The 25,901-nt window shown below is 42.0% G+C and overlaps 1 protein-coding gene across 1 annotated transcript in view; it reads left to right on the top strand.

The window, feature by feature from the left end:
* The window catches only part of cygb2 (cytoglobin 2), a 58,960-nt gene that overhangs the window by 22,317 nt on the left and 10,742 nt on the right, over positions 1–25,901 (top strand). Inside the window, exon 2 of the mRNA XM_052600730.1 lies at positions 7,381–7,612. Within this exon, the coding sequence (XP_052456690.1) occupies positions 7,381–7,612 (232 nt within the window). The remainder of the gene's footprint in view (positions 1–7,380; positions 7,613–25,901) is intronic.

The following is a 25,901-nucleotide window of genomic DNA, read 5'->3' as shown; positions in this document are numbered from 1 at the left end:
CAGACCACATGGCCATCCAAAGCGCTTTACAATTTGCCTCACATTCACCTATTCTCTCACTCATTCAAGGCGCCATCCAGCTCGTCGGGAGCAGCTGGGGTTAGGTGTCTTGCTCAAGGTAGACAACCTACATGAACCACTGAGCCACTGCCGCCCACAAGCTACTATTCGCGCTTTATATGTTACCCTTGGGAGATATCACCAAGGAAACATGGTGTTAGCTTTCACTGTTATGCTGATGATATTCAGCTCTATATTTCTTCGCGGCCCGGCGAAACACCCCAACTGAGCCAGGTTTCTCCCAAGGTTATTTTCTCCATTCTGTCACCGATGGAGTTTCGGTTCCTTGCCGCTGTCGCCTCTGGCTTGCTTAGTTGGGGTCACTTCATCTACAGCGATATCGTTGACTTGATTGCAAATAAATGCACAGACACTATTTAAACTGCACAGAGATGACATCACTGAATTCAATGATGAACTGCCTTTAACTATCATTTTGCATTATTTACACACTGTTTTCCTAATGAATGTTGTTCAGTTGCTTTGACGCAATGTATTTTGTTTAAAGCGCTATATAAATAAAGGTGACTTGACTTGACTTGACTTGGTGAATCTGGCCAATCGTGAACAGCTGTGTCGTCATCAGCGCTCCATCTGTCACTCTGGAGAAACTGCAGGCTAAATCAGCCGACTGCTATTGAAACACTCTCGCGATACCTGATGCCACACGTGACAGTCATATACGTCGTCATAGTCTCAGTCGGAAAATATTCTACCCGGTATGCACTGCTTCAGTCAGATTGCGATCAGCTGTTCACAGCCTTGCCTCCGTGGCCTGACTGAATTAACGTTGCGCTCGATTTCATTGTGGAAAAGTTTTTTTTTTTTTTAACTGAGTCCTTTTAACTGGTCCTTTAACTGAGAACATCACTCGCCTCTCTTCCCCTGTCCACTGCTTGAACTGCCGTTGCTGCACCCAAGGAATATGCAGACATTCCTTTGCCTCAACCATCACGCCCATGGACTGTTGGCTAAACGTCTGATGCATATTGGACACAAAAGTGGAAACACTTTAGGAGTTTCGAAGTCATCATTGGATTGGTTGAATTCGACAGGATTTCCGTAAGATGTGTGTCACGTTCTTTAACATTCTTCCTGGAAACAAAGTTACTGTGGCACCAAACCCCCTCACAAAATAAGAAAGCAGCTGTGTTTACAACTGTGACGACGAGTGCTGATCAGGAGCAACTAAACACTGGATTTTCAAAAGTATGTGAAATATTTAAAGTTTGCTGCATATAATTTTTTTTTACATGTCAGAGAGTTTAACATTGTTTAACAGAGAGTCTGTTATTGTGGTGACATTTCCACGCCTTGAAATGTGATTCGATCCTGAAACGATTCTGTGATTGGTTGTTTGACATGACCTCATGGATGGACCTTGGCCAATGAAATCTGCCATGAATTCCAGACATTCAGTCTGAAGGTCTATCTATGCAAGATTATCATCCTCGTCGCAAACGGTTATGAATCCACATGATGTGAGATGCAGCAGAAGTAGGAAGGGCTGTCTCAAAATTCTGTTGCAGTTTCGTAACACTGTCTGCTCATTTCAGATTTGAAATCTCAGCATTGTACGCTTCTGCTTATTGTGGGGTTTTGGCCAGTCTCCTTTTAGTGGCTGTAAGGAGCAATAACACTGCCTTTTTAGGTGCTCTGAGGTCTGTAATGCTCTTGGCACAAAAATGAGGATATACACCATAAAGTCCAGGAGAATAACATTCATGGTGATAAGCAGAAAGGAATGTTATCCTGAAATGTCCTCTTTAACCTCAGATGGGCACACTAAGTGGATGTGCAAACTCCCAAAACTCTGATCTCAGGTCATGAGGCAGTTTCCCTAGCAGCTGAGAGACAGTAGATCCACACTGTAAATGAAAAGTTACAAAAGTTAATTAGTTCTGAAAAAAGTTGTAGAGCGAACTAGTGAGACTGGCCATGTTGCTGATCTAATGCAGCCATTTTCCTTGTGAAAGGGTGTTACAAATGGTTAAATGAATCTGCAGTAAGTAATGCATCCTCTAATTTCATATGTTCCATAAGTATCTGGGCCCGTATTCATGAAGATTCTAAGAATCCTCTCAGAAAACTCTTAATTTAGCTTACAAAACTTTTACGTAGAAGTCTTAGTTTAAGAGCGATTCGGGAATGATCTGGGAGCAACTCTGAGTAAGGAAAAGACAAAAACTTTCATCTTAGTGAGGAGGCGGGGTTGACCCCGTTGCTATGTATGACATAATCTTTTGAAGACTGTGATTGGTTGGTTGTTCAAGAAGGAAAAAAAGAGTGATTTTAAGTATAGCATCTATTCTACCGTATTTTTCGGACTATAAGTCGCACCTGAGTAGAAGTCACATCAGTCCAAAAATACGTCATGATGAAGACAAACAAAAATATAAGTCGCACTGGACTATAAGTCGCATTTATTTAGAACCAAGAACCAAGAGAAAACATTACCGTCTACAGCCGCAAGAGGGCGCTCTATGCTGCTCATTGTAGACTACAGGAGCACTGAGCAGCATCTCTGGCAGCATAGAGCGCCCTCTCGTGTCTGTAGATGGTAATGTTTTACTCTTGTTTAATTTCTCTCGGTTCATGTCAAATTAATTTTGATAAATAAGCCACACCTGACTATAAGTCGCAGGACCAGCCAAACTATGAAAAAAAGTGTGACTTATAGTCCGGAAAATACGGTAATTGTCACTTTGAATTTACATGCGTGATTTTTCCTATTTGACCGTTCTCTCTCACACACACACAGCTATGTGTGTAAATAAATCCTTTTTTTTATTTACCATGCTTTAAATTTCCTATTTTAACTTTTTTTAATTTTTATTTTTATTTAAATTTGTATTTGATTGGCTTAGAATGATAAAAATTGTTCCACTCTTTCCAATTACAGTGATTGCTGTCCTATTTAAGTGGCGGTTTGAATGTTGGTTTTAATGTATCAAACATGGAATCAAAACCAAGAAGGGCGAGAAAGCCAAACTGGACAGAGGAACAGTGTTTACTGTTAGCCCAGTTAGTGGATGAACACAAGGCCATTCTTAAAGGAAAATTCGGGTCGGGTGTTACAGCAAGGGACAAGAAGCAGACATGGGAGCGTATAGCACAAACTATTATTGGTTCATTCCCCCTCCATTTATCTTCGGAACACAGTTTAAGGTATTTTAGATTTAGTCCGAGAGCTCTCAGTCCCTCCATTGAAACTGTGTGTACGGTATACTGTCCATGTCCAGACAAGTAAGAAAAACATCATCAAAGTAGTCAATGTGACATCAGAGGGTCAGTTAGAAATTTTTGAAGGTTCGAAAATACATTTTGGACCAAAAATAGCAAAATCTACGACTTTATTCTGCATTGTCTTCTCTTCTGTGTCTGTTTTAAGACAGTTCAAAACAAAGCAGTCTGTCATATCCGGTTCGCAAACGAATCATTTGATGTAACTGGATCTTTTTGAAATAGTTCACCAAATCGAACTGAATCATTTTAAACGGTTCTCGTCTCCAATATGCATTAATCCACAAATGACTTAAGCTGTTTACTTTTTTAATGTGGTTGACACTCCCTCTGAGTTAAAACAAACCAATATCCCGGAGTAATTCATGTTCTCAAACAGTACACTGACTGAACTGCTGTGAAGAGAGAGATGAACACCGAGCCGGTTCTTTTGTTTCTTTTGCGCTCAACGTAATGCCTTCATTGGCGATGACTGCAAGCCTTCGGTTTACCTGGGCTCATAACATTAGCACAGAAACAGTTCAGAAACAATCACCAAAAGAATCAGTTCAGTTCAGACACTCTGTGTGTCGGTTTGCTTCAAGCTGAATCACACATGCGCAGTATCATCAGCTCCTTGGTTCTCGAATCGGACGCGTCTGACAGAAACGATTCTTGACTCGTGAAAGAGTCATTATCTGGCTCGGCTCGGTGTTCATCTTCAGTTCTCTCTTCACAGCAGTTCAGTCAGTGTACTGAGTAAATGAATTACTCTGGGATATTGGTTTGTTTGAACTCAGAGGAAGTGTCAGCCACATTAAAAAAGTTAACAGCTTAAGTCATTTGCGGATTAATGCGTATTGGAGACGCGAACCGTTTAAAACGATTCAGTTCGATTTGGTGAACTGTTTCAAAAAGATCCGGTTACATCGAATGATTCATTCGCGAACCGGATATGACAAACTGCTTTGTTTTGAACGCAGAAGCTGATTTGACCATGTTCCTGGGACAAGATCTTTGATGACCCTGGAACAACATTGTGATTAACCAATCAGATTTGAAGAACCAGTTTATAGATTTTGTGAAGTTTACACTTAAAATCACTGTTTGGTGCTTGTACATCAGTGCCATTCATCTATCATTTCCTCTGATTTTAGGGATTACTCATGGTTAAGGTTAGGTTTAGGTGTAGGGATATATATATATATAATATATTTTTGGAGTAAAATGTTGTTCCAGGGTCAACAAAATATGTTGACCAAGGAACATCTAACTCAGCAAAATTAGGACGTGCGTTTTGAACTGTCTTAATAAAGTCGTAGTTTTTGCTATTTTTGGACCAAAATGTATTTTCGATGCTTCAAAAAATTGTAACTGACCCTCTGATGTCACATGGACTACTTTGATGATGTTTTTCTTACCTTTCTGGACATGGACAGTATACTTTACACACAGCTTCAATGGAAGGACTAAGAGCTCTCGGACTAAATCTAAAATATCTTAAACTGTGTTCCAAAAATAAACGGAGGTCTTAAGGGTTTGGAACAACATGAGGGTAAGTTATTAATGACATAATTTTGCAAATTGGGCAGAACTAACCCTTAAAGTTAGTATTGTAAGTTAATTTCAATTAGGCCGGTCTGGGGCCCCCTGGGGCTGCTCTTTGCTCTTTCCTAAATCATTGCTTTACTGGAAAAAATATTTAGTGCCATACATGGTCCACATGCAAATAGTAAGAACAATAGGTGAACTGGCATACATAAACACATTTAGACAGCCAATCCTACAGTGTTTCCTCTACGTTCTCAGTGTCCCCACAGGATTTTGTAAGACTGTGGTGGGTACACACTCGTTCCTCTAGGGGTTCCAGGGGTATGCCCCCCATAAGAAAATGTTTTTAATTTTTTTATTTACATGCATAAATCTAATGCATTTTGATAGCAGAATCAAGTGACTAGATCAATTAAGAAATATGTGCTTTTTTTAAACAATTTCATGTTGTAGTGGTAATTAATTTATTTTTTGCATTGATGTAAATGTGATGGTCGGGCACAATTTTCACTATATACATTCTTATTAAAGCTACAAATGCTATTTTGTCAAGAGTGATTTTCTCCTCGATTTGTTATTTGATTATCATTAAGGCTGACACATAACTCAAGAGGTGAGATGAGAGAAAAGATTGGGTTCACGAGAATGAGATGAGGCGAGAAATTTGCACATAGATTTTTTTTTTTATTCTCAGTGACCAAATACATGACTGGAAAAATAGTCTGCAGGTGTTTTTTGAATTGTTTTAACTAATAATCTTTTCAGTTCTTTCAGTTCAGTTCTACTTTCTGAGGATGAATATGGCAACAACACTTAAGCACTGTAAAAGGTTTTGCCACAAACTCAACTGACTGGCTTCTCTTCTGTATGATTTAATGTGAGTCTCTTCAGAACTTAGAACTGTATATTAATTTTGAGCTTTTAGAACATTTGACCTTCTAAATTAACAAATGTTCACAAATTGAGTGAAAAATAAAAGTGCAACTATGATCAAAGTAGGCCTTAATTAAATTAAATTAATTTAATTGAATGCACGTGTGTTTTACTTTAGGTTATGATTTAACAATCTCAGGGGTGTTGAGTGTGCATTCTACAATAAAATACATTGATTTTGTCAAACGCTCTGCAACAAATCCTCATTTAAAGTTTCTTATAGCCAATGAGGTTTTTTTTTTTTTTTTTGCACTGAAGTAAATTTAAAATAATAAAAGAAATAGTCTGGCCAATCCGAGGCCCTTGTACCCGTGCGTTATGGCATGCTTGACGATGGTGATAAATCTGCTTACAAAGCCGTGGTTGAGCAGCTGGCTGTCTGGTGCAGTCTTTACTCCGAGGTCCGAGTCTGAGATCACTGTAGGCACCGGATCCAGTCAGTATCCAGATCAGATGGTCACTGCAGTAACCAAGATCCAGAACATCTCCAGCCCGTACAGTGGATCAGCACCCTGAGATGACCTCTACAGCCCTGAATGTCAGCAGAGACTAGGACAACTAGATGAGCCCCAGAGACAGATCCCCAGTAAAGACCCTGTCTGCTAGACAGCCACCAGGACAAGACCATAGGAACCAGATCATTCTTCGGCATAATATGACGTTTCTGCAGCCTGGAATTAAACTGCTGGTTTTGCTTGGCCAGATTAGAACTGCCCCCACGACTAAGCCTGGTTTCTCTTAAGGTTTTTCTCCATTCTGTCACCAATGGAGTTTTGGTCCCTTGCTGCTGTTGCTTGATTAGTTGGGGACACTTAATTTAATCATCATTCAATCCGTCCTCTGCATTTCAATAAAGGTCTGATTCAGCTCGGCTACAAAATCAGACCTTAGAAGATTGCAGCAGATAGTCCGTTCTGCTGAGCAAATCACTGGTACAACCCTCCTCAATTTTCCAAGAAATGTACTCATCCAGAGTAAAAGGGCTGACAAAACCAGGTCAATCATGTGGGAAGGGCAGTCTTCCTCCTGAGTTGCACAGTTGCCTCATTCTCTGCATGGTGTGAAATCTCCTTTGCCTTTGTAACAAATGTAAAATAATTTGCTAGTTCATGGTACTGACCCACCAAAGGATTTGCAGTTAGAGACGGCAAGAAAACTGTCGTAATATCTGGAAATAACTCTAATATAGTACCATTCACATTGTAGATTTATTGATGTGTGTGTGTGTGTGTGTGTGTGTGTGAGTGAGTGTGCTGCTGAAATCTTTTGCATTAGTCTCCAAATCCTGATTAACTTGCCTACAGTCTCTGTGAGTGATGAGAGATGGCTTGTGTGGTGATTTCTGAATGCTGATTTGGTTTGTTGGTGTACTTCATCTAATTTTAGATATTTAGGAGAGCTAGGATAGCGAATCAGTAAACACCAGTCCTTTCACAGGCATAATATTAAAGCAATTATAAAGCATTTTGTATTTGATGAAAGTTATGTAAGCCACAGTTTCTAATACTCCTGGATAAGAAGACTCCACTGAAATCGTTCCACTGAAATGTTCACTTGGACGTTCACTAAACTCTGGTTACAATATTAGCTGTTTTCTTTTTCTGTATTCTTCAGGTTCTTTGTGAACTTCCCCTCAGCAAAGCAGTACTTCAGTCAGTTCCAGGACATGGAAGATCCAGAGGAAATGGAGAAGAGCTCTCAGTTGAGGAAACATGCCCGCCGTGTCATGAACGCCATCAACACAGTTGTGGAGAACCTTCATGACCCAGAGAAAGTTTCATCTGTTCTGGGGCTAGTGGGAAAAGCACATGCACTCAAATACAAAGTGGAGCCAATGTACTTCAAAGTAAGAAAGATAAGCTTAAGATAAGGATTTTGTACACTGGCATAAAGTTTTAGGACTGCAGTAGCCTAATGATTAAATATTTGGGATGCTAAAACAAGGTCAGAATTTTGTTTTAATAAATGAGAACTCATTTAAAAAATGTATAAAAAAATATAAATTATAAGATTAAATACCATTTCCCCAATATATCACTACTGAGCAAGTTACGCCAACACTCTTTGTCCTGAGTTTCCTGTAAGTTGCTCTGGATACTGCATGTCTGCTAGTGGCTAAAATAGACCTGTAATTACTATTGTCATGCCACTTTTTAAAATGAATTTATTTGCTTCTTTATTTACTTACTTCCACAACTATTCTACTTGTTGTGAAAAAATAAACAAGCATTTTCATTTTCAATGTGCATTAAGGTGATTAATTTTTCCAGGCTCCGGGAAATATTGGATTCATATAGCAAATTAAATACAACTTCAGAACTGATGTCAAGTCAAGTCACCATTATTTATATAGTGTTTTATACCATACATGTTGTGTCAAAGCAGATTTACAGGAAAAAGGTGTGTTGATAATGCAAGAAAACAATAGAAAATATTTGCGACTATACCCACACTTGATAATTATACATTAATCATAGGTGGGGATTTTAACTGTGTTTTGAATGCATCTTTTGAGAGATCCTCAAGTAAAGCTGTACAGCCCTCTTAGGCCACTCAAAACATCACAAATCTTTGTGAGCAGTATGCACAGTTAAATCTTTGGAGATTTTCCCCTCTACAGTGTTTTCCCTTTTTCACCTGTGCATCTATACCATATAAATTATTTCTTAATAGATAAGAGTCTTATATCCTTTATTACAAAAAAGTACAAAACATAGCATTGTTATTTCCAATCATGGAAATATAAATTATATTCTTCTTTTTTACTTAGTTTGCCTGTCCAGCATTCATCCTTTAGGCCCTGGAGACTGAAACCTCTGCTCTTGGCAAATGGAGAATTTGTTACTTATCTAAATAAAGGGATAGAGTTGTACCTAGAAATAAATAATCAACCTTATATTTCAAAATCTACTTTATTATATTACATATATGATTATTATAGTGACTATTTGCGTATAACTGTTCAGTAGTAGTTATTCCATAGTCATATTTCTTGAAACGTAACTAGTAAATCATTAATAGTAGTTTTTCAGGAGGTATGACAGAATATATTAGTTATTGATTAGCTAACAGTTACTTAACACAATTATTAAATTGTATTATATACTGATTAGTTAACACATTTTCCTTAGTAGTTAACAGTAGTGAGTTAACCCTTTAACTGTCACCCCGTCACGTATATGGGACGCCTACATTTACTTCACTATATTACAATTAAATCTAATCTAATCTTGATAAACTATATATCATTGGAAAGGTCTAAGACTCCCAATATATTTTACCAATGTTGTTTTGTTAAAAATTATGTAGATCAAAATTATTTTTTTTGTCAAAAATTATGTCTATCAAGCAGTCTTTATGTTGATTAGGTTTGGCCTCCTCTCGCTTAAGAGAGTCATTCTGCTGAGGCTTCGCTCATTAGAGCTCCAATTAGACAGTGTAATCAAGTGTTCGGCCCTCTGTGGGTCGCCTTGATAGACTGTCTTTGTGTTGAGAATGTCTGGCCTTCTCTCGCTTAAAAGAGTCATTCTGCTGAGGCCTCCGCTCATCAGAGCTCCAATTAGACAGTGTAATCAAGTGTTCGGCCCTCTGTGAGTCCACCTTGATAGACAGTCTTTATGTTGTGTAGGTTTTGCCTCCTCTAGCTTAATAGAGTCATTCTGCTGAGGCCTCTGCTCACCTGAGTTCCAGCTAAACTTGGAATCGAGTGTTCAGCCCTCTGTATGGCTGCCTGGATAGACAGTCTTTATGTTCAGTAGGTTTGGATTTCTCTTGCTTAAGAGAGTCATTCTGCTGATGCCTCCGCACTCCAGAGTTCCGCGTAGGGATAATTTACATGTAGGCTCTTTTCTTTGAGCCTCTCTAACTGTTTAGTGTTGAGTGTAGCCAGGTCAAGTCAAGTCAAGTCAAATTTATTGATATAGCGCTTTAAACAAAATACATTGCATCAAAGCAACTGAACGACATTCATTAGGAAAACAGTGTGTCAATAATGCAAAATGACAGTTAAAGGCAGTTCATCATTGAATTCAGTCATGTCATCTCTGTTCAGTTTAAATAGTGTCTGTGCATTTATTTGCAATCAAGTCAACGATATCACTGTAGATGAAGAGACCCCAATTAAGCAAGCCACAGGCGACAGCGGCAAGGAACCGAAACTCCATCGGTGACAGAATGGAGAAAAAAACCTTGGGAGAAACCAAGCTCAGTTGGGGGGCCAGTTCTCCTCTGACCAGACAAAACCAGTAGTTCAATTGCAGGGTGCAGCAAAGTCAGATTGTGCAGAAGAATCATCTGTTTCCTTTGGTCTTGGTCCTGGTGGTCATCTGAGACAGGGGATCTATATCTGGGGCTCTAGTTGTCCTGGTCTCCGCAGTCTTTCAAGGATGTAGAGGTCCTTTCTAGGTGCTGATCCACCATCTGGTCTGGATACATACTGGATCCGGGTGACTGCAGTGACCCTCTGATCTGGATACAGACTGGATCTGGTGGCTACGGTGACCTCGGAATAAGAGAGAAACAGACTAATATTAGCGTAGATGCCATTCTTTTAATGATGTAGCAAGTACATCGGGTGGTATGGGAAGTGTTCCCGGTTCCGGTTTACCTAATTAATGCAGCCTAAAAATCCTTTGGATTTGGATTTTAAAAGCATATTAGTATGTTATGTGTAAGCCAGGTTAAAGAGATGGGTCTTTAATCTAGATTTAAACTGCAAGAGTGTGTCTGCCTCCCGAACAATGTTAGGTAGGTTATTCCAGAGTTTAGGTGCCAAATAGCAGTTGTTTTTGATATTCTGGGTATTATCAAATTGCCTGAGTTTTGAGAACGTAGCGGACGTAGATGATTATAATGTAAAAGGAGCTCATTCAAATACTGAGGTGCTAAACCATTCAGGGCTTTATAAGTAATAAGCAATATTTTAAAATCTATACGATGTTTGATAGGGAGCCAGTGCAGTTTTGACAGGACCGGGCTAATATGGTCATACTTCCTGGTTCTAATAAGAACTCTTGCTGCTGCATTTTGGACTATCTGTAGTTTGTTTACTAAGCTTGCAGAACAATCACCTAATAAAGTATTACAATAATCTAACCTTGAGGTCATAAATGCATGGATTAACATTCCTGCATTTTACATTGAGAGCATAGGCCGTAATTTAGATATATTTTTGAGATGGAATAATGACAGTAGCTAAGAAGAAAACGGACCCATCAATGCTTCTTAGTCTTGATGCTGAGAAAGCATTCGATAGAGTGGACTGGTTATTTTTAGAGTATACTTTAAAGAAATTGGGATTTCATTCTAAATTTATTAATTGGATTGGGGTGATGTATTTGAATCCTACCTCCAAAGTTAGTTTAAATGGCTTTATCTCTGACGAATTTGCGCTCAAAAGAGGAAGCAGACAGGGTTGTCCCCTCAGCCCCCTGTTGTTTGCAATTAGTATAGAACCATTAGCAGAGTTGATTAGGGAAGATAATAGAGTACAAGGAGTAACTGTTGGAGACAAAGAGTTCAAACTGTCACTGTATGCCGATGATGTTAATCTATATATTTCTATCCCATTGACTTCGGTTCCTGCATTGTTAGAGTGCCTGAGAGAATTTGGACTAGTTTCGGGCTATAAGGTCAATGAGACCAAATAACAAGCTTTGTGGTTGGTAGGGAACAAATCAAATCAATTGGACAAAATAGCTTCATTTAATTGGCCCACTCAGGGATTTAGATATTTGGGGGTGGTTATAACACCTCTTGCTTCCCAAATGTATAATGAGAATTATGGTAAACTTATGTCCAAAATCAAAGCAGATGTAGGGCGTTGGGATATTCTCCCCCTATCTTTAATAGGCAGAATAGAAGTTGTAAAAATGAACATTCTTCCTCGTCTTTTGTATCTTTTTCAGGCCTTACCTATATGGATACCTCCATCTATGTTTAAATCTCTGGAAAAGATGATTTCTACATTTGTGTGGCAGCGGAAAAAAGCTAGGATCCGGAAGAGATTATTGTGTAGCTCTAAGGGAGCTGGTGGCTTGAGTTAACCCAATTTTAAGCTGTATTATTGGGCAGCACAATTACGAGGAATAGTGGAATGGGTGATTCAGGACATGGATACAAATTGGTTATGGTTGGAGAATATCTCAAGCCCATTGGTTACCTTGGAGACAGCATTATTTTTGGAACAAAAGAAATGGAGAGAACTTAAAATACAAAATGAATGGATCACCTGTACTCATCGCATATGGTCAGTGCTGAGGAGGAGACTGGGTATTCCTCTAACAACTTCACGTGCACTCCAAATAGCTAAATTGAGTGATTTTCTTCCAAGTAAAATAGATCCTGGTTTTTCGAATTGGTTCTTTAGGACTCCATCAATTATATGTAGTTTTGACGAAAGTAAATAAAAGTTGTGCTTGATAAATTGTAGCCAAATTGGAGATCATAATCATATTTTTTTGGGATTGCCCTATCCTGAAGCCCTTCTGGCAGGGAGTTATACGGGAAATCGAAGTTATGTTAAAATGTAACTTGTCATTAGAATTTGTTCACTGTGTAATAGGAGTAGCCCCAAAAGAGGGTTTTGGTAAAAAAGTATATTAATTGATTCAGATATTACTCTTAGTTGCAACAAAAATGATTACTATGTCCTGGCTCAAGGTCAAACCCCCTACACTTGAACAATGGCAGTTGAACAATTGAAGGAGATATATTGTATGGAGAAGATCACAGCCCTTCACTTGAAAAGTGATCAGTTTAAGAATCTTTGGGACCCAGTTATTCAATATTTGGGCTGGACACAATAAAATATGAGTGAAGGGGGGACTTTCTTGCCTATTCCTCTTGCATTTATCTTGCATTTTTATTTTTATTTATTTATTTTATTTTTTAAAGCAGAAAAATGCAGTTGAAGAATATTGTACTATAATTGTGATGGCTCGTAAAAGAGGAGGAAGCAAATGCAGGCAATCAGAAGAAGTTTATTGATAACTGAGTCCAGAATGTAGGCAATGGTGAAAGAAGGTCTACGGTGGCGTGAGAAGTGCTGGATGGTGAAGTCGGTGGTGAATGTGAAGACGGTCAATGGATGAAACCAGGAACAGACCGGAACACTCACACGAAGATGACAACACGAACACAATCCAGAACACGAACACGGGAGACGGTAATCCAACTTGGGAAGCTATGACATGAATGAGGATCTGACAACAGACAGAGAGATGGGTGAGTATTTGTAGCTGAGTGGAGATGAGGATCAGCTGGAGCGAGACAATCAACACACAGGTGACAACAATCAACCAAACGAGCACATGGAGACTACGAGAGTACAAATACAAACGCAAAACATGACACGGAGAAAACAATGGATTTCCTACCAAGACAGTACCCCCTCCCCTAGGACGTCACCTGACGTTCCCAGCCTGCTTTACCTGTAGATTGTAATCATCAATAAGGCGGTGATCCAGTATGTCCTGAGCAGGAACCCACCTTCTCTCCTCCGGACCGTAACCTTCCCAATCCACCAAGTACTGAAATCCGCGTCCCCTCCGTCTAGAGTCCAGAATACGATTAACCAAATATGTGGTTTCCCCATTAACGATACGAGGCGGGGGGGGGGACCGGGGCAGGCGGGTTAAGACGGGAAAAAATCACCGGTTTAATTTTGGACACATGGAACACGGGATGAACCCTCCTGTACGCCGGAGGAAGGCTAAGACGCACTGTTAACGGATTAATGATTTTGGTAACAGAAAACGGGCCAATAAATTTGGGAGCAAGCTTATTCGAAACGGAACGCATAGGAATATTCTGGGTTGAAAGCCACACTCTTTGACCGACGACGTAACAGGGAGGCTTCGACCGGTGGCGATCGGCTTTAGCCTTGGTGCGCGACCTAGCCCTAGGTGTGGTGACACCTCTGGACTAGTGCGTGTGCGGAGGGGACTGAAACCTCGGATTCCGTACTGACAAAATTAGGTGGTTGGTACCCTAAACTACACTTAAATGGAGACATGCCCATAGATGACACTGGCAAAGAATTGTGTGCGTACTCCACAATAGAGAGTTGCTGACACCAGGACGAAGGGTTATTGGAAGCCAAACATCGCAAAACCCTTTCGACATCCTGATTGGCTCGCTCGGTTTGACCATTGCTCTGGGGATGGAACCCAGAAGAAAGACTAAGAGTCGCTCCTAACAATTTACAGAATTCTCGCCAAAATTTGGACACAAATTGGGGACCCCTGTCAGAAACCACGTCTGTCGGAAGGCCATGTATACAGAAGACGTGGTCAATGACAGCTACCGCTGTTTCCTTGGCTGATGGTAATTTGGGCAAGGGAATAAAATGAGTCGCCTTCGAGAACCGGTCCACTACGTTTAAAATCACCGTATTGCCCTTAGAGGGCGGGAGGGCGGTAATGAAATCTAGCGAAATGTGGGACCAGGGTCTCAAAGGGACAGACAGCGGTAAGAGTAACCCATCTGGAGGTCGATTGGAAGTCTTACCAATAGCGCAAACTGAACAAGCCAAGACGAAGTCGTGGACGTCACGAGCCATACCAGGCCACCAAAATCGTTGCTTGACTAGAAACCTAGTTCTACTAACCCCTGGGTGACAAGCAACACTGGAACAATGACCCCACTGGAGAACGTCTGACCGTAACCCCTCCGGCACAAACAATCGGTTCGGTGGGCAACGAGCCGGGGGCGTTACCCCTTCTAAGGCAGTCAACACCTTCGATTCGACCTCCCATCTGAGCGCGGAGATAATGATGGTCCCCGGTAAAATGGGCTCGGGAGTAGCAGTACGATCGGAACGCTCAAAAAGACGGGATAAAGCATCGGGTTTGATGTTTTTGGAACCCGGCCGGTAAGAAAGTGTAAAATCGAAACGACCGAAAAACAATGCCCACGAGCCTGCCTGGAGTTAAGTCTTTTGGCGGTTCTAATGTATTCGAGATTCTTATGGTCCGTCCATACAATGAAAGGTACACCCGACCCTTCAAGCCAGTGACGCCATTCTTCCAGTGCAAGTTTGACTGCCAATAACTCTCGATTGCCAATGTCATAATTAACTTCCGGAGGAGATAAACGGTGAGAATAATACGCGCAAGGATGCACCTTTCCGTCTGAGGATGCGCGCTGGGACAACACTGCTCCTACCCCCACCTCTGACACGTCGACCTCCACTATGAATTGACGTGAGCGATCAGGGGTGACGAGAATGGGAGCTGAAACAAAGCAGCTTTTCAGTTTGGCAAATGCAGCCTCGGCTGCGTTTGACCACCTGAACGTCAAACTAGGGGAGGTCAAGGCGGTCAGAGGAGCGGCTAGTTGGCTGAAATTGCAAATGAAACACTGGTAAAAATTGGCAAACCCCAGAAATCTCTGCAGGGCCTTGCGAGACTCTGGGGATGGCCAATTTACCACAGCCTTAACCTTCTCAGGATCCATGCGAACACCCTCAGTCGAAATGATGTGTCCTAGAAAAGAAACAGACTGTGCATGAAAAACGCATTTCTCCGCCTTGACAAACAATACATTCTCTAGCAACCGCAGAAGCACTCGTCGTACGTGTTGCACGTGTTCCTGGAGAGACGAAGAAAAAAATCAATATGTCATCCAGGAAAACATATATGAACATATCGACCATGTCTCGCAACACGTCATTAACGAGTGCTTGGAAGACTGCCGGCGAGTTCGTTAGCCCGAAAGGCATCACGCAGTACTCAAAATGGCCTCTAGGGGTGTTAAAGGCAGTCTTCCACTCATCCCCCTCCCTGATGCGGAACCAAATGATAAGCATTACGTAAGTCCAATTTAGTGAAAACGGACACTCCCTGCAACCTCTCAAAAGCTGAAGACATAAGCGGCAAAGGATAGGTATTCTTTACCGTTATGTTGTTCAGCCCTTGGTAGTCAATGCAAGGTCGCAAGGATCCGTCCTTCTTTCCCACAAAAAAGAACCCCGCCCCCGGAGAAAAAGAAGGGTGGATGAACCCCGTTGCTAGAGAACTGGATATATATTTCTCCATGGCCGCCGTCTCTGGAATAGACAAAGAATATAACTTGCCCTTAGGCGGAGAAGTACCTGGCAATAACTCAATCGCACAGTCATAGGGACGATGAGGAGGAAGAGAATCAGCACGAGACTTACTGAACACCTCCTTCAGGTCGTGGTACTCCGCGGGCACGTTAGCCAAATCCACTGCTTCCCCCTGAAACACAGACTCAGAAACATTAACACCAGCAGACAAAAGACAAGACAAATGACACTCCTCGCTCCAGCTAACCACAGATCCGAGGCGCCAATCGATCCTGGGGTTGTGTTTCTGGAGCCAGGTGTGACCGAGAACAATGGGAGATTGAGGTGAGTCCGTGATGAAAAATGAAATCTCCTCCGTATGGTTGCCAGATGTGATGAGAGAAACAGGTAAAGTGGTCTGTGTGATGACTGGCAGTCTGTGTCCGTTGAGTGCAAAAGGTGCAATGGGGTGTTTGAGGGAGGTGAGAGGAATGTTGAGCTTCCTAGCAAACTTAAAGTCCATGAAACTACCCTCGGCCCCAGAATCCAACAAAGCGTGATGATCGAGTGCGTGGGTGGACCACCGTAGACTCACTGGAAGGAGTGTCGATGTAGATGAGGTCTTCCTGGCAGAGATCCCACCCGATAGTAGCCTCCGTTTTACTATCGGGCTTGGTCTTTTACCGGACAGCGCTGGATGTGATGTTCTTGGCTGCCGCAGTATAAACACAATCCCATGGATCTCCGCCTTATCCTCTCCTCCCGGGAGAGCCGAGCTCGCCCCACCTGCATGGGTTCAAGATCTTCAGGTGGGCTGACCGCAACCTCTGAGCGCTGACGCTGAGCCTCCGGTCTGGTCGCGAGAACTGCTCTCCCCCTCCGTCTGGCGGCTTGGTCGAGTCGGTTGTCTACTCTGATGGTGAGGTCAAGCAGGCCATTGAGAGAAGTGGGGAGCTCAACGGCACGGATCTCCTGTTGGATGTGGTCAGCCAACCCATGCAGGAAGTGATCCCACTGCGCCTCTTCGTTCCACTTACACTCCGCCGCCAGGGTGCGGAACTCAATAGAATAGTCGGATACGGACCTGTCTTCCTGACGTAGGTCCGTGAGAAGTCTAGCCGCCTCCCTCCCGGCGACGGAGCGTTCGAAGACCCGTCTCATCTCCTCCGAAAGTGCGTGGAACGAGGCACAGCAGCTGTCTTGGTTCTCCCACACCGCCGTCCCCCAGAGGGCAGCCCTCCCCGTCAGTAGTGACAAGACGAATGCCACCAATGAGACAGAAATGATCGACAAATCTTTGGCTCACCCGCATATTTCTCAGGGATGGGGAGGCGTGGTTCGGACTGGGAAATCCCCCCGGAGACGATCGGCGGTGTGGGTGGCGTGGGAGGCGCAGCGGGTGGCGGTTGTTGTTGTTGTTGAGCCTGGAGAGCGAGCTCGGACACCTTCGTCACCATTGCTTGGAAAGCTCGACCCATCTCATCTATCGCCTTGTCTTGGCGATCCATACGACCAACGGCTCTCTGCAGAAACTCCTCCAGATGAGATGGGGAGCGATCGCCTGCTGCTTCCATGATGGTCAGATCCTACTGTGATGGCTCGTAAAAGAGGAGGAAGCAAATGCAGGCAATCAGAAGAAGTTTATTGATAACTGAGTCCAGAATGTAGGCAATGGTGAAAGAAGGTCTACGGTGGCGTGAGAAGTGCTGGATGGTGAAGTCGGTGGTGAATGTGAAGACGGTCAATGGATGAAACCAGGAACAGACCGGAACACTCACACGAAGACGACAACACGAACACAATCCAGAACACGAACACGGGAGACGGTAATCCAACTTGGGAAGGTATGACATGAATGAGGATCTGACAACAGACAGAGAGATGGGTGAGTATTTGTAGCTGAGTGGAGATGAGGATCAGCTGGAGCGAGACAATCAACACACAGGTGACAACAATCAACCAAACGAACACATGGAGACTACGAGAGTACAAATACAAACACAAAACATGACACGGAGAAAACAATGGATTTCCTACCTTGACAATAATTGTATGCTATGGGAATATCTAACTGAAAAAAATGTATCTGTTATTTTGGATACAAATTAAATTTTACTATGACCTTAATTTGTATTTTTTTATTTTATTTTATTTTTTTGTGTGTGTGTGTGTGTGGGAGTGTGGTACACTGCCGAGTTTGCCGTTGTTCTTCTGTGTTTGTAAAAAAAGAAAAGAAAAGTAAATTAAGATGTGCATTTACTTAAATAAAAACTTTCAAAAAAAGAGAAAAATGCAGTTTTACAAATGCTAGAAACGTGGCTTTCTAAGGAATGATTGCGATCAAATAGCACACCTAGGTTCCTAACTGATGACGAAGAATTGACAGAGCAGCCATCAAGTCTTAGACAGTGTTCTAGGTTAATACTGTGACGATCGTGCACCAGAGAGACACAGGGAGATAGAGAGATCCAATTGCAGGTATTTTAATATATGGTAATCGTAGTCGAATACAACCAAGGTCAAAACCAAAAAGACAGTCCAAACAAAAGAAACAAAGGAAAGGGACAGGAAAAGGGAACTCGGAATGCGAGATGACTCGGAGGACGAGCAGACAGAAAGAATCTCGGGGAACGAGAAAGCTTGACACACGAAGGGTAAGGAATCCATACAAACAACAGGGACAGACTGGTATTTATCCCTATAATATATCCTATATATATCCTATCCTATAAATATAATTATCCCTATATTGGCTAATGACAATAAAGTGACTGCACCTGGTGCAATTAACAGGAGTGCAATTACTGTAAAGACAGGACCAGACTAGAGGAATTCTAGTGCCTACGGTGAAGTGCCTAAGGGGAAGTGAGCCCACTAGTGGACACCCAGGGAAACAGAAACTAGATAGCCTGACAAATACATGCAGAGTTTTTTTAAAAGAGTCATTCTACTGAGGCCTCCTTCTGCCAGGTCTCTTCTTGTTTTGTGAGCCGTTTGCTAGACCTCAACTCTAGAGCTCAGAATTTGGTAGGTGACTTAGTCTAAGAGGCACTCATCCCTCAGCATGGTGGCATTGGTATTCTTTTCCCCTAGCGCCCTTTAGAGGACGCAGTGTGGAGTTCCCTTTTGAAAGGGAATGTCTCAGGTTACACATGTAACCATGATTCCCTGAGAATAGGGAATTAGACATTGCATCTTTCTGCCATGCCTCGGACACTTCTGCATCCTTCAAACAAAGAAGTGGATGCTGTATTCCACAGGTGCCCTTTTATACCCTGAGTAGCATTACTGATTGCGTCATGGGCTACACCCCACATGGAAAGAACCTATATGTGGATATATGTGCATATATGAAACCTATATGCAGTGTATATGCACATATATCCTGCATATATGCACATATATAAAATATATTTTGCAAATATGCATATATATACTGCATATATGCTGCATATATGCCATATATTTATATACAGCATATATGCGTATATATATTGCATAAATGCTGCATATATGCGTATATACTGTTTGCCACATATAGGCAAAATTGAGGTGCATATATGTGCATATACAGGAAATATAGGTCTCCTGTATTGCTTCTTCATATCCACATATAAGCCCTATACATACAAGATATGTCTTCTATATAGCTAATGGCATGATCTGGTCATTTTGTAGCTCAAATCCCGTTTTTCACTGTCATACATGATGCCTAGCTCATATTTTCTATTATCAATGCAAAAACTAAGAATTTACAAAAAAAAAAATTATGCAAGAACTTCTGTATGTGCGAACATGTGAAATTGGTATCACATGTAATTGGCATGTAATGGAATTTAACTATGGCAATATATTAACATAATATACAGAGCCGGACAGTAACGGACTACATTTACTTGAGTACAGTACTTAAATACAATTTTGAGGGATCTGTACTTTACTCGAGTATCATTTTTGGGGAGTACTCATGACTTTACTCAACTACATTTGAGAGGCAAATATTGTACTCTTTACTCCGCTACATTTCTATCCATAACCGTAAGTACCCTTTACTTCTTCGGCCCCGTCCACACGGAGACGGACCCCCAAATTTTTTTCCCTCGTCTCAAGAAATATCCGCGTCCACATGAAACCGATGTAGTATACATGTCAGACCAGCACGTGGCGCTGTAATTCTGCCACAGAGATACACTTAAGACAGGGAATAAGACATGGATTTGCTGCGCGTGGTACACAAACTAACATGGAACAATACATTTATTAATCTGTGTTAATGTTAGCGTTCAGTGTTTGCTCATGTTTTTGTTGCTGTTACGTGATAGTGTAGTGTAGTGGTGTTTGACTAGGGGTGAGACATGGGCTGATGACGCCATATTTTCAGAAAATGTACGAATTTGCCGTTTTGTGTATGGATTCGAAACGCAAAGGCGGCGTTTTCAAATATATCCACTCTGGGACCCGGTTTCAAAACATCGGTTTCACTCTTCAAAACATTGGTTTCACTCACGCCAGATCCGTGAGGACGAAAACGCCTATCCGCTAAAAAATTTGTGCGCTGAAAAAAAAGAGGAAAAAATAAAAATCTCGGACACCCAATCAAACGTCATTGGATAGTGCAGGAAGGAAGAGGAAGAGAGGAAGAGGCGGCGGAGGAGGAGGAGGATGATGAGGCGTGTCATGACAGACCTTCAAAGAATAATAAAGATTAAAAAAAAATCTGATCAGTATTTTGTCTCATTTTTGTTCTTGTAATATTTGATTGTTCTTGTAAATACATAATGTACATTTCTATATTTTGGACTTTTATTTATGTTGCCTAGCAGGTTTTTTGTCTTATTTTTGTTCTTGTACTATATTTTTTGTTTTGTACTATTTGATTGATCTTGAGTAAATAAATAATGTTAATTTCTACATTTTGGACTTTTATTTATGTTGCCTAGCAGCTATGGATTTAAATTTTACTATTATAGGTGAACATATACAGGAAGGTACATATATTCGTGCATATATATGTACCTATACAGGTATATGTATGCACATATATGTGTGTACATATATGTGTAAACATATGCGTGCATATATGTACATTTTTGTATAAATATATATGTGCATATATGTACATATATGTACATATAATATAGAAAAACGGCCAATTTTATATATGGCACATATATTTAAAACCTATATCAAAACCTATATTGAAACATATAAGGTTGTTTCCATGTGGGACCTTCCGAAGTCAAGTTCATTGTCATTTTTTCATTCATGCTTCAGACACCGGTCACGCTGACAGCGTTCCCGAAGCACCCTCTAGAGGATGCAGCATCTAGTTCCCTATTCTCTGGGAACCATGGTTACATGCATAACCTGAGAAGTTATTTTCCAGTGCTACCCCCTTCCTCACCCATTGAAATGCTACTTGATCTAAAACTAAACAGAAAGGGGCTTATTTGATCTATATATTCTATTGTATCCTGTATAGATCCACACAATTTAGACAGTATTAGAGTGTCCGCAGAGTGACTTGGGCATAGAATTTACAGAAAGAGAGTGGGCTGATATCCCTGGCCAGGTGCACTCTTCATCTCCTTGTGGCAGACAATGACTTGTTCAATGTGAGATACTTCATAGACTTCATTTTACTAATTCAAAGTTAGCTAATATTTATTCTAACATTAGCTCTGCATGTTATAAGTGTTTACATTCGCCTGCAACAACAGCTCACATGTTTTGGTTTTGTCCTTGGTTGGAAGAACTCTGAAAATATATTTTTGAAACTTATGATAATATCTATGGAATCCATATTTATCCAACCCTTTAATAGCTATATTTGGCACTAAGCCTGAGGGAGTTAGGAATGATATACAAACAGTTATGGCCTTTACTTCACTTTTGGCTAGGTGTTTAATCTTATTACACTGGAAAATCCCAGACTCTCTATAGTACAATAAATTGATTAATGAGATAATTAATTACATTCAACTTAAAAAGATAAAATTTACAATTTAGAGGTACAAAGTGTAAGTTTGATAAAACATGATCCCCCTTTCTTTGAAGAACTAAACTTGTCTGAAGAGTGAAACACCCCCCCCCACCCCACCCCTACTTTATTTTTATTAGTGATGTTGGAAACACTGTCCTGTGATAGTGTATCTAGTGTAGTGTAGTGTAGACTTAAAAATTAAGGGTTACATAAGCAATATATATGATACAATATATTGCCCTCAACTAAGCAAGCCACAGGCGGCAGTGGCAAGCTACCAAAACTCCATTGATGACAAAAATTGAGAAAATAACTTGGTAGAGACCAGGCTCATTCAGGGGGCCAGTGTATTTAATTCCTGGCTGCAACACAATATAGACTGAGCAGAGGATTCAATAGTTGACAAGGTCTTTGCTGTGGATCTGTCCCTAGGGATCATCTAGTTCACATGGTCTCCTCTGACATTCTGGGCTATAGTAGTTGCCAGGTGCTGATCCTCCAACTAGATGAGATATAAACTGGATCCAGGTGACTGCAGTGACCATCTGATCTGGATATGGACTGGATCTGGGTGGCTATGGTGACCTCAGAATAAGAATGAAAGAGACTGCTTCTTAAAATGTTGCAAGTACATCGGGTGTAATAGGAAGTCTTGTGGTTGACCTAAGTAATACAGTCTAACAATCCTTCAAAAGGTTTTGAATTATAGAAATGTGATAGGGTGTGATTTTAATGCAAGGTTTGAGAGATTTAAACTGACAGAGTTTGCCTGCCTCCTGAACAATGCTAGGTAGATTGTTTCACGGTTTGGGCTTTAATAGTAAAAAGAATCTGCCGCCCATAGTTGATTTTGATATTCTGGGTATTATCAAATGGCAGAGTTTTGAGATTGTAGTTGTTGTGGTCTAGAGGATTTTCTAGTTACAAACATTCTGCCACTTAAGAGATGAGTTTAGAACCCATGCTCTGACTTCATCTTGAAATCTGCAAACATAATAAATTGGCAATGAGGCAAAATGAGGCAAAATTGCTGCAAATTTTGGCATCTTTTACACTAATTCTGAACTTTTTCTTAGCTGCTCCGTGTGACCTTGTGATTCCCATCAAAATGTGGGAAATTATGCTGATACAGTCATTTACATAACTGATTTTTTAGGGTGTGATTTAATCTTTGAATTAAACCATTTCCTCAAAGGATAAAAACTAAAAGTCCTAGTTTTGGTGACATCCAAGACAACTCCTTGATTAAATCTACCTCCAACTGATGGCTTTGATCTGTATGAAGGCATTCAGGAACACCATTCCATGTAAAAATACATTGACAACCTTTACAGTTTTTTTGGTGTATCATAGGGTACAAATATATACACACACACACACATGTATATAAGATAAGATCAGCATTTATACACTATAATAAACACAAAAATCATCTGCTTGATGACATGGTTATTTTTATTATTGTGAAATGAGATGAATGAAGAGTGTGTCAGGAAAAGGAAAGTTACCTTACAATCGGTCACGTTCTATGTTACGTCAGAAAAAGACCTTGGTCTGCGGAATTTGCATCGTGACCTCCGCCCCACAGAGTGGGTATATAAGGAGCAGCGCAAGCAACTCGCATTCAAACTTTCGCTTCGGAGCCGAGCACATAATTTGTTGCTTCACAGGAGTGTTACAAACGAATCAACTGGTGATGGTGTGACGGCGCAATTCAGAGGTTCGTCTGGGTTTCCTGTGTCAGCTCCAGAATTCTCCTGAGCGCTTCAGCACCTAAAAGAGCTATTTCCATTTAGCTAAAAGAGAACAGGCTTAGTTTGCGTCTTTTTAAAGATGTCATTTTGCCCGTGTGTTTCTGGGTGCGGTCAAAATATCGCTCCTCGTGATGCCCACAATCGCTGTGTCACATGTCTGGGCCTCCTTGGGCCACACCCCCCTCACAAACTCTGCATCCGGTTGATTTTCCGGATGAGTTTGCTGGACCCTCTCAGGCTCCTGACATCTCATTCAGGGCTTGGGAGGAGGACCTTATGTCAATTGCCTCATCACAAGGTGGGCTTGAGTCCTCGAGAGATGAGGATTTTGCTGCGTTGCCTCCTTCAGGAGTGCCAGCGTTGCCCGAGTCAGAACCCGAGCTGACGGCCGTGCTTTCCCGGGCATCTGAGCGCATCGGGCTTGAGTGGAATCCTCCACCATGTCCCGAGTGCTCGAGGCTGGATGATTGGTTCCTGGGGGCTGCTCGTGCTATTCGCCCCTCTGGTTCCTTTCTTTCGGGAAGTGCACCAGAAAGTGACCAATTCATGGAAGACACCTTTAACTGGCCGAAACTGTTCTGGTACTTCCTCTGCCTTCACTGTCCTCGATGGCGGAGCAGCCAAGGGGTATGCTGGGATTCCCCCAGTGGAGCATTTTGTTGCGAGGCAACTGTGTCCGCAGAGCGCCTCTGCATGGCGTGGTGGTCCCAAGCTGCCCTCCAAGGCCTGCAAGTTCTCATCCACGCTTATGGCATAGATCTGTGATCGCTGTGTCACATGTCTGGAGTTCCGGCACGCAGAGACTTCATTTATGGATGGCTCATGTTCTCATTCCGGGGACATGACAATCTCGACGTTGAGATCGAGACTCGATTACCTTAAAAGGTATAGAGTCCCCTCTGCCACACCCCATTCCAGCTCTTCTCATAAGAGGGCTACTTCGGCTGGTGGCCAGGGTGATCTGAGGGTTACTCTGTGGGCTTCCCCGACGAGCCAACCTCCTCGGGCCACACCCCCCTCACATACGACGCAGCCGGTTGAGTTTCCGGATGAGTTTGCTGGACCCTCTCAGGCTCCTGACATCTCATTCGTGGCTCGCGAAGAGGACTGTATGTCGATCACAGCATCACAAGGCAGACCTGAGTCCTCGGGAGATGACGATTCGGCTGAGTTGACTCCCTCAGGAGTGCCAGCGTTGTCCTAGTCCGATCCCGAGCTGATGGCCGTGCTTTCCCGGGCAACAGAGAGCATCGGGCTTGATTGGAATCATCCTCCCTGTCCCGAGTGCTCGAGGCTGGATGATAGGTTCCTGGGGGCTGCTCATGCGGGCTGCCCCCTCTGGTTCCTTTCTTCCCAGAAGTGCACCAGGAAGTAACCAGTTCATGGAAGGCACCTGTAACTGCCCAAAACTGCTCTGGTACTTCCTCCTCCTTCACTGGCGGGGCGGCCATTATCATGTATAGTAAAATAATATATAAAAGAATTAATACAAATGTGTGTTTTTTCCTATTCTCTGGTTTATGTTACACCTTTTTTCTTTTAGATCCTGTCCATTTTACACTAAGCAACCAGTAGCAACTGAATTCATTCCAGCTGGAGGGGGTTGGGGTTTGGGGGTAGTAATAGTGTAACGATTGGGACACAGGAGACGAGAGATCCAAGAGCAGTGTGTGTTCCCATGAAGATAGTCGTTTACTTGACTTTTCCCATGAAGAACACTGATGACTTGAGGGTCAAAAGGAACCTGACTTGGCTCTGGAATGTCAACGGGAACCTGACTCAACTCTGGAGGGTCAACATGAACCTTTCTTGACTCTGGAGGGTCAACGGGAACCTGACTTGACTCTGGAGGGGCAACGGGAACCTGACTCGACTCTGGAGGGTCAGCAGGAACCTGACTCGTCTCTGGATGGTCACCTGTGGCTATCATCTTGTGCAGTGGCGCTGGACTGTCTTACACATAACATACTAATATGCTTTTAATATCCAAATCCGTTAATGGATTTTTACTCTGCATTAATAAGGTAAACCGGAACCGGGAACACTTCCAATAACACCGAATGTACTTGCTACATCATTAGAAGGATGGCATCTATGGTAATATTAGTCTGTTTCTCTCTTATTGCGAGGTCACTGTAGCCACCAGAACCAATCTGTATCCAGATCAGAGGGTCACTGCAGTCATCCAGATCCAATACGTATCCAGACCAGATGGTGGATCAGCACCTAGAAAGGACCTCTACATCCCTGAAAGACAAGGACAATTAGAGCCCCATATACAGATCCCCTGTAAAGACCTTTTCTCAGATGACCACCAGGACAAGACCACAGGAAACAGATGATTCTTCTGCACAGTCTGACTTTGCTGCAC

Source organism: Carassius gibelio, chromosome A6 (assembly GCF_023724105.1).
Source record: "Carassius gibelio isolate Cgi1373 ecotype wild population from Czech Republic chromosome A6, carGib1.2-hapl.c, whole genome shotgun sequence".
NCBI lineage: Eukaryota > Metazoa > Chordata > Actinopteri > Cypriniformes > Cyprinidae > Carassius > Carassius gibelio.
This window is presented reverse-complemented; position numbering and strand designations above follow the sequence as displayed.